The sequence below is a fragment of the Brassica oleracea genome, chromosome C1 (assembly GCF_000695525.1).
Source record: "Brassica oleracea var. oleracea cultivar TO1000 chromosome C1, BOL, whole genome shotgun sequence".
NCBI classification, from domain to species: domain Eukaryota; kingdom Viridiplantae; phylum Streptophyta; class Magnoliopsida; order Brassicales; family Brassicaceae; genus Brassica; species Brassica oleracea.
In genome coordinates this window covers 9342103-9349907 of record NC_027748.1, presented here as the reverse complement: position 1 = coordinate 9349907, position 7805 = coordinate 9342103, and the positions used below count along the sequence as shown (strand labels likewise).

Sequence of the window (7805 nt, the reverse complement as noted above, 5' to 3'; positions counted from 1 at the left end):
GATGATCAGTTATCTTGTACATGCTTGAGCACCTAACAACCTCAAAACGATCGATTTTCACAATGAAACCGGCTTTCAAAGATGACATGTAATGATTAGCACGTCCGGCGGGAATAAACCCATGAATCACGGAATCTGCAAATAATATTATTCAACAAAGAATCTGGAAATCAATTAAAAACAATTATATTAAATAAGTGTGATAAATCGAAGATTAACTTACCTTTTCATCAAGGAAGAGAACCGTGATTCCCATAAACTCACTGTCTTTCTTGAAATTCAGGGAATCCTAGAAGCGAGGAGGTTAGAGGCTATGCTCTGACTACTATGACCAAGACGGAGAGACTCGAAGGTTGAGTGACGGACGCCGAGGATGCCGATTTGAGGAATTGGAGAGGCAGAAAGAGATATTTTCTAGAAGCTGATTAAAGCTAAGAGGAATCAATGAGTTTTGTGGAGATGCAAATTGGGTTCATCAAATATGAGAATCATATATATAGGGTTTCGAGAAGGACTACGAATCAGGAACATTTATGATCAAGCGATTTAAGATGAGGAGATGAAGAGTTCACCTGTGAAAAAATAGATCACGAACAGATACACGCCGCAATTCTGTAACTCAGTATTGTTTAAGACAATGATGAAAAGAACTCTAACTCATGTTAAACAAAGACAGTTTACAATATGGGAAAACTATAATTGTTTTTTTTTCATATAACGTGATGAATCTCATTTGAAAATAAAACTCATAATACACTTGTAGGCCCGACCCACAGAAAAAACCGAAGAAGCAAGGATTTCCGACCTTCATAAATATATACTAGTTTCGGTCATCAATGTGCAAAGTATCATTTAGTTTAGTAGTATAAATGATGGTGTTTATATTTCAATAACCCGGATTCGAACTATGTGCTTGACACTTTTTTTATTCTTTTTAAAAGTGAGACCCACAAAACGCTGACATGGCGCGCTGAGGAGAGTGCAAAAACTGAATCATTATAATATTCGGCCATCAATGTGCAAAGTATCATTTAGTTTAGTGGTATAAATAATGGTGTTTATATCTCAATAACCCAGGTTCGAACCATGTGCTTAACATTTTTTTTATTCTTTTTAAAAGTGGGACCCACAAAACGCTGATGTGGCGCGCTGATGAGATAGCAAAAACTGAATCATTATAATATAGATTTTTTGTAACGACAGTGATAAATTAATACGTACAGTAGAATGTATTTTGGATTTTTTTCTACATAGAATAATACACATGTATAGGATACATATATTAGAAGAAATAATAAGTCCGTTAAATTCTTAATTATTTATATACAAATTCGATATAAAATATTTCCGGGGGAAAAAAAGGAAAAGGGCTAGTGGGCTACAAAGCCCAACGCTAAACCCTGAGTGTGTTCTTCGTCCGCGCCGCTTTCTCACTCTTTGTTGGTTCCTTCTCCGACCTTCCTCGCGTGGTTTCGTCTTCGATGTAAGTGTTTCCTCTCATTCCCTTGCTCGTGTCGATCTCAAAGTAGATCGCTTTAGTTAATAATCTAGGGAAAGAGATGAGCTAAGCCTAGCCGTTCCATTTCTATTGCACAATCATGACCTAAGTTAGTCGAGAGGAAGCCCTTTGTCAAAAAAAAAAAAAAAAGTTAGTCGAGAGGGATTCGATCCCAGATTCTTTAGATTTGGTAATCGAAATTGATTGTCGATGTTTAGGTTGCGTCGAGTCTCTCAAAACCAATCTGAGCTTAGTTTTGTTACATATGTCGTGTCAGTTTTCACGGTCTCTATTATGATGTTCTTTCATTACCACCAAACATCTCTCCATGTCTTAAAAGTTTTGTTCTTTGCTTCAATGCATCATATCATCGTAACATACAATCTTTAAATTGGTTTTATCGGCTTTAAATTTACAAGAAAATGTTTAACTTTATAGCTTTCTTAACAAAGCTTGATCTAATTGTGTCACAATTCTTGCTGAGTGATGGGTTTAAATAATTGTGCTTCTCTTTGCTATTACTGCAGAAGCAATGGCTGGCAAAGCTGCAGAAGCCGTGGCAAAGACCGTGACGGCGGTTCAGCACCCATGGAGGGCGAAGCTGGATAAGTACAGAACCGAGCTGACCAAAGGAGTGTGGGGTTACTGGGAGATGGGAGCGTGGAAGCCTCTAGGGATAAGCGCACGCAGGAGGGCGATGCTGAGGAAAGAAGTGCTGACTGCTGGTGAGGATTGGCCTTATGATCCAGAGAGGAAAGCGATGAGGACGAAGAGGAAAGGGCATAAGTGCGATAGAATCTCAGCTGAGAAAAGAGAGAACACTGCGAAGCTTATGCTGAAGATGCCTCAGATGCTGCTTGATTACAAGAAGAGAAGGTGGGAGAAGAAGATGAAGGAAGAGGAAAAAGCTAAAGAAGACAAGTGATGTTGTTGTGTCACTGTAGTCTTTGGATGTGAAACAAAAAAAGTCTGGTTGAGTAGTAATAATCCGGTCTTTGGATCGTATGAAATCTGGAATTTGATGTTCCATAGATGGTGGAATGCTTTTGCGTTATGTGTTTTTTTGCTTTTTTGTTGTCCTATTTTGAACTAAAACCAAACGTTGTTGAGGTTAGGATTGCATTTGTTGGATTGAAGCTCAGACTAATCTTGACTGTGAAAATTGGTTAATGAGCTAATACATTTGCAATTTCTATGAGAAATCAGTAGGCCAGGAAATTGTGTTATGTTTCACTATATGAGTTATAAGAAAACTCTGGTTAGTGATGATACTAAATGATAAAATCATAATCTAGCAAAAACATCATAATTAGTATATTTTCTTAAATCAGATTTCTAGAATAAGAATAAAAAAACCTAAGAATATAACATTTAAAACATTTTGGTATTAAGTCAGTTAGTTATTAGAGAAAAGAGTTGTTGGGCCAATGTTGACTGACGTTTCTTTACCACCCACGATCAAAAGTGACGCAAGCAATGATACCAAGAAAATGCCGCCACCTAAAATTGGAAAAGGTGTCCAGGTTCAATGAACCTAGTTTCACCTGTTTCTTTTATAATCCCCACGTTCTTTCAGACAGATCTCTCATTCAAACAAAACAAAACACACTTGGGTAATAGAAATCTGTCTTTCTTTGGGTGAAATGGCACTAGCGATCAACGTTTCTTCATCTTCTTCTTCTGTGATCTCAACCTCTAGCTTCCCTTCCTCAGAGCTCAAAGGTAATTTAAAAAATTGCTTAATGAATCGTTGTGAATTTTGGGTTAGATTGGTTCAAAATTCGAAACTAATTCGAACCCGGTTTGTGTTTTATTCCTCAGTTTCGGCTCCACGGATCGGTTCATTGAGGTTATCCGATCGTGTCAATGTCTCAACGGCGTCTCTGAGTCTATCCGGGAAACAATCATCATCGGTGAAGCCTCTGAATGTGCAGTCAGTTGCAAAGGAGTCGTTTGTTCCTTCTCAAGCAGCGTCCATGGTGACTTCTGGTAAGTTCTGTTTAATTAAGATCTTTGTTGGCTAACATAAAGTTGATGCTAATGATCTCGTTGCCTTTACAAAACAGAGGTTACAGAGAAACTAGATGTGGTGGAAGTGGAAGACTTCGAGGAGCTAGCAAAGAGTCTAGAGACCGCTTCTCCTCTTGAGATCATGGACAAGGCTCTTGAGAAGTTCGGAAACGACATCGCAATCGCCTTTAGTGGAGCAGAAGACGTTGCTCTCATTGAGTACGCTCACTTAACCGGAAGACCCTTCAGGGTGTTCAGTTTGGACACAGGGAGATTGAACCCCGAAACATACAGACTCTTCGACACCGTGGAGAAGCACTACGGTATTCGGATCGAGTACATGTTTCCAGACGCTGTTGAGGTCCAAGCTCTTGTAAGGAACAAGGGTTTGTTCTCTTTCTACGAAGACGGTCACCAGGAGTGTTGCCGCATCAGAAAGGTTAGACCATTGAGGCGTGCGTTGAAGGGCTTACGCGCTTGGATCACTGGACAAAGGAAAGATCAATCCCCAGGGACGAGATCAGAGATCCCCGTTGTTCAAGTTGATCCGGTGTTTGAAGGGTTAGACGGAGGAGCTGGTAGTTTGGTGAAGTGGAATCCAGTTGCCAACGTCGAAGGGAACGATGTTTGGAACTTCTTGAGGACTATGGATGTTCCCGTCAACACGCTTCACGCTGCGGGGTATGTTTCAATCGGGTGTGAGCCGTGCACGAGAGCGGTTTTGCCTGGTCAGCACGAGAGAGAAGGGAGATGGTGGTGGGAAGACGCCAAGGCTAAAGAGTGTGGACTCCACAAAGGGAACATCAAGGAGAACAGCAACGCAAACGCAGCGGCTAATGTCAATGGGACGTCATCCACGGTTGCTGATATCTTCAAAAGCGAGAATGTTGTGAGCTTGAGCAGGCAAGGGATTGAGAATCTGATGAAGCTGGGGAATCGTAAAGAGGCTTGGATCGTTGTGCTTTACGCGCCTTGGTGCCCGTTTTGTCAAGCGATGGAAGGTTCGTTTGATGAGTTGGCGGATAAGTTGGGTGGGAGTGGCGTGAAGGTGGCTAAGTTTAGAGCTGATGGTGACCAGAAGGAGTTTGCTAAAAGGGAGTTGCAGCTTGGGAGCTTCCCGACGATACTTGTGTTCCCAAAGAACTCTTCAAGACCAATCAAGTATCCATCGGAGAAGAGAGATGTTGATTCTCTGACATCGTTCTTGAATCTTGTTCGGTAAAAAGAGCAAAAAATCAGTCGACTTTGCAAAACAAAACCATTCAGTCTAGTTCTAGAGTGCTAGAACAGATGAAGTAAGAGCTTGAGATTCTCTATTTGAAAGCTTTCACTTTTGTATAGTTGTGGTCTATCCTTTTGTAAAACATTTGCCTTTGTGATGATGATGATATGAGCAAGTTTTCAAACATCGATTACTCTTATATGGAATTGATTCAGTAGCACAATTATAAAATGAAAGAGAAGGTATATGAGGGGAATGGTTTGTGAAGATTATAAACCCAAATGTCAAAGATTCAAAACATGAAAAACAAAGCAAAAGCAAAAGCCAGGGAGAACAAGGAAGGAATGTCCAACTTATCTTCCTCCTTTATCTATGTACATTCATGGAAAGATGGAAATTTACTTATTCAGGCAACGAGGAAAGATCCAAAAGTGTTCTCTCCGCTGTAAGTCATGTAGAGGAACCCATCTTCATCTTTGTGTTCCTCATAGATTGCAGACATCAATGCAGCTATTACATAAACAAAACAAAAAAGACCAGTGAGACCAAGTTTTTAGTGTAAAGAATGAAACTTTAAAGCCCTTACCAGTTGGAGGCAATGTGTCCTTGACAAAGACGAAGATAGCTTTCTCAGCTCCAAGCTTGATTCTTTTGCGGACCACGTACACAAACTGACCAACGGTTAGATCAGCTGGGACGAGATACCTAAAACAAAGTGGAGAAAACATTAGTGTTTTGATCAAGCACAATGTTCACAAAAAGAGAGAAGACTCAAATCACTACTCACTTCTTCTTGTCAATGTCAGGAACATCACTCTGTCCAGCCTTCTCCACAATCACCTAAACGTTGCAGATTCTAAATTAGAACACAATGCTCAACTTAAAGTTAAATCAAGAGAGTGAATTCACGTACAGGGACTCTGTCAGGGTACTTCTCTCTGATTCGAGTCGCTTCATTCATCCTTGTCTCTGATAATCATCAACGAACCAAAACAACATCATGATCATCTCAAGGATTAAGACATTAGTTAAACTCGGTTAAGTGTATGTGTATCCCTAAGAAGATATAACCAACACCGAAACAGAGATACAAAGAATCAAGATCATAAGAATTCTACAAAGAGAGGATCTAAGAAACTAACCCAGCGGATTAGAAAGCTGGAATGAGCTCTTAGCCATGGCGATTCGATCCGACTCTGCAAATTTCAAGCACGCGAAGATCATGATTTCGAAATTACAAACACGATCGGTGAATCAATTCGAAGCAGAAGAACCCTAGATACTTGAATTGAGAAGAAACGTACCCGAAGAAGAAAGTGTACGCGATTCGTCGAAGCTAGGGTTTTGCTGAGGGGAAAAAAAGAATCGATTTTGATGGAAACTGGAGAAGGAAAGAGAGAGAGAGAAGTCAATATCGAGTATTTAAATTAAATAATTATATATATGAGAGTAATAATTGATTTAGGGTTGCCTACACGGAACCGTAACCTCGGTAACCAAACCACTTGGATTGATTAATTAATATTCGTTGATTGGGTCACAAGAAATCTATTTCGAGCCTTTGGGCTGATATGGGCCGTCTTGTAGTCTCAGATGTATTGCTTTTAATGTTTTCCATTGTGTAAACTAATGGCCCAAATGTTCAAAAAAGATTCCTAAGTTTCCAAAAGAAATAAAATTGCAAATCAAACCGTTGGCAGATTCTACATTTCTTTTTAGGTCTTGGGGGTAAATCTTTTATCGACATCGAGAGTAATCCCATAGAAAAATTAGATAATCTTATTTCTTATTACTTAAAAGTTAAAACATTTGCAGTGGCCAAATGAATCTCTATCTTTTAAAGATGTTAAGACTTTTTTCACATCTTTTACTTCACGTAACCACGTCGCTAATTGCTACTTCATGGTAAAGCTGAGTGAAAATATGGATTGAATAGAAGTATAAAACCGAACCGAACTGAATATTATTTGAAGTGCAGAAACATTTTGATGAAAATTGAAAATTTACATATATTGTTTATATACGTTATGTTTATAAATTGAACAAAATAAACCAAAAGCTAACCCATACTCGATTTGTTACAGCTGATCGTTTAGCACCGAGCTGAATAAATTGAAATTATCAAAAAAAAACTATTGTTACTAATATAGTTTGAAAAAAACTTATGTACTATTCTAGTAAACGTATCATATGTTGTATAAAAAATTAGTATGTATTGAAACTAATAATAAAAAGGAACCGAACAATCTAAACTGATTTTTTCAAACTAAACAAAATGAATTTCAGTTACAAAAGAGTTTCTAAAATAAATAAAAAATCATAACTACAAACCAAATTGGGTAAAAGATACCCATTCCCTAGCAGCACCATCTCTAGTTGCTAGGAACTTCTAAAACATTGAAAAGTGAAAGCTAATGAGCAATATGACACGAGCCCTTAATCTTATGTCGGACCAAAAATGTTAGTAGCATCCACAACATTTTCTCTTGATCGACCCCAAATGGCGAGTGGATCGAGGGGTTCTCATAATTCACAATCAAAAGTTCCAAAGGATATGCCATTTTTCAAAATATTATAAAATTTTAAGCTCATTTCTAAAGAGTTAAGCAAAAGACCATTGAGAACTACAAATTAAAGACAACATAAGAAAAAGAACACTAACTCCAAATGCCCTTATGGAAAAAAATTCATTCTTCTTGTCCCTTCTCTTTTCCCATTACCCTTTTGTCTTTGAATTCCCTATACTAACCTTTCTTTCTTTAATATATTTATTCTCCACCTCATTAATTCATTTAATTTTTCAATTAAATACACTCAACCAAACACAACAACCAAATGGGGTCCACAAACAACTTTAACCAATCAGATTTACCTTGGCCCACATGTCTTCATGTTTCCTCTCCTCTCTCCTCTGTCAGCGTGAAGAGCTCTTCTTCCTCATCCTTCATTGGCGATTTTGAAGCTTTAACATCAGGTAATTCTTGTCCGTTTTTCATGAAATTTTGTGTGAAATATCTTTTAAATGTTTGTGTAAACCATTGGTAACCTAAAAAAGTAAGAATTGATGAAAATTTG

General features: G+C 38.3%; 3 protein-coding genes across 4 annotated transcripts; 2 read left to right on the top strand and 1 right to left on the bottom strand.

The window, feature by feature from the left end:
* The first annotated feature begins 1360 nt into the window (after positions 1-1360).
* On the top strand, positions 1361-2676 carry LOC106325978. The gene is made up of 2 exons (XM_013764029.1): positions 1361-1483; positions 2026-2676. Exon 2 carries the CDS (start codon positions 2031-2033, stop codon positions 2421-2423), a length of 393 nt encoding a protein of 130 aa, XP_013619483.1. The 5' UTR covers positions 1361-1483; positions 2026-2030; the 3' UTR covers positions 2424-2676.
* Positions 2677-3072: 396 nt separating this feature from the next.
* LOC106310441 (5'-adenylylsulfate reductase 3, chloroplastic) lies at positions 3073-4916 on the top strand. Its single transcript, XM_013747679.1, has 3 exons — positions 3073-3220; positions 3320-3487; positions 3565-4916. The coding sequence occupies exons 1-3, from the start codon at positions 3142-3144 to the stop codon at positions 4728-4730; spliced, it is 1413 nt and encodes a 470-aa protein (XP_013603133.1). The 5' UTR covers positions 3073-3141; the 3' UTR covers positions 4731-4916.
* A 59-nt stretch (positions 4917-4975) lies between these two features.
* LOC106310452 (autophagy-related protein 8a) lies at positions 4976-6149 on the bottom strand. 2 transcript variants are annotated; one of them, XM_013747694.1, is made up of 6 exons: positions 6035-6149; positions 5873-5926; positions 5644-5699; positions 5518-5570; positions 5317-5435; positions 4976-5240 (listed from the first exon to the last, which is right to left on the bottom strand). In XM_013747694.1, exons 2-6 carry the CDS (start codon positions 5907-5909, stop codon positions 5137-5139), a joined length of 369 nt encoding a protein of 122 aa, XP_013603148.1. In that variant the 5' UTR covers positions 5910-5926; positions 6035-6149; the 3' UTR covers positions 4976-5136. The 2 variants fall into 2 exon arrangements, with proteins under 2 accessions (XP_013603148.1, XP_013603143.1); XM_013747689.1 differs by lacking the exon at positions 6035-6149 and having other exon boundaries at positions 5873-5969.
* Between the last annotated feature and the right edge of the window lie 1656 nt (positions 6150-7805).

Excerpts from the sequence above, each read along its gene's own strand:
- LOC106325978 (XM_013764029.1), top strand. The coding sequence starts at position 2,031 with ATGGCTGGCAAAGCTGCAGAAGCCGTGGCAAAGACCGTGACGGCGGTT.
- LOC106310441 (XM_013747679.1), top strand. The coding sequence starts at position 3,142 with ATGGCACTAGCGATCAACGTTTCTTCATCTTCTTCTTCTGTGATCTCA. Across the intron at positions 3,221-3,319 it reads CCCTTCCTCAGAGCTCAAAG|TTTCGGCTCCACGGATCGGT; the intron begins GTAATTTAAAAA and ends TTTATTCCTCAG. Across the intron at positions 3,488-3,564 it reads AGCGTCCATGGTGACTTCTG|AGGTTACAGAGAAACTAGAT; the intron begins GTAAGTTCTGTT and ends TTTACAAAACAG.
- LOC106310452 (XM_013747689.1), bottom strand. The coding sequence starts at position 5,954 with ATGATCTTCGCGTGCTTGAAATTTGCAGAGTCGGATCGAATCGCCATG. Across the intron at positions 5,700-5,872 it reads CCAGCTTTCTAATCCGCTGG|AGACAAGGATGAATGAAGCG; the intron begins GTTAGTTTCTTA and ends GATGATTATCAG. Across the intron at positions 5,436-5,517 it reads CCTGACATTGACAAGAAGAA|GTATCTCGTCCCAGCTGATC; the intron begins GTGAGTAGTGAT and ends ACTTTGTTTTAG.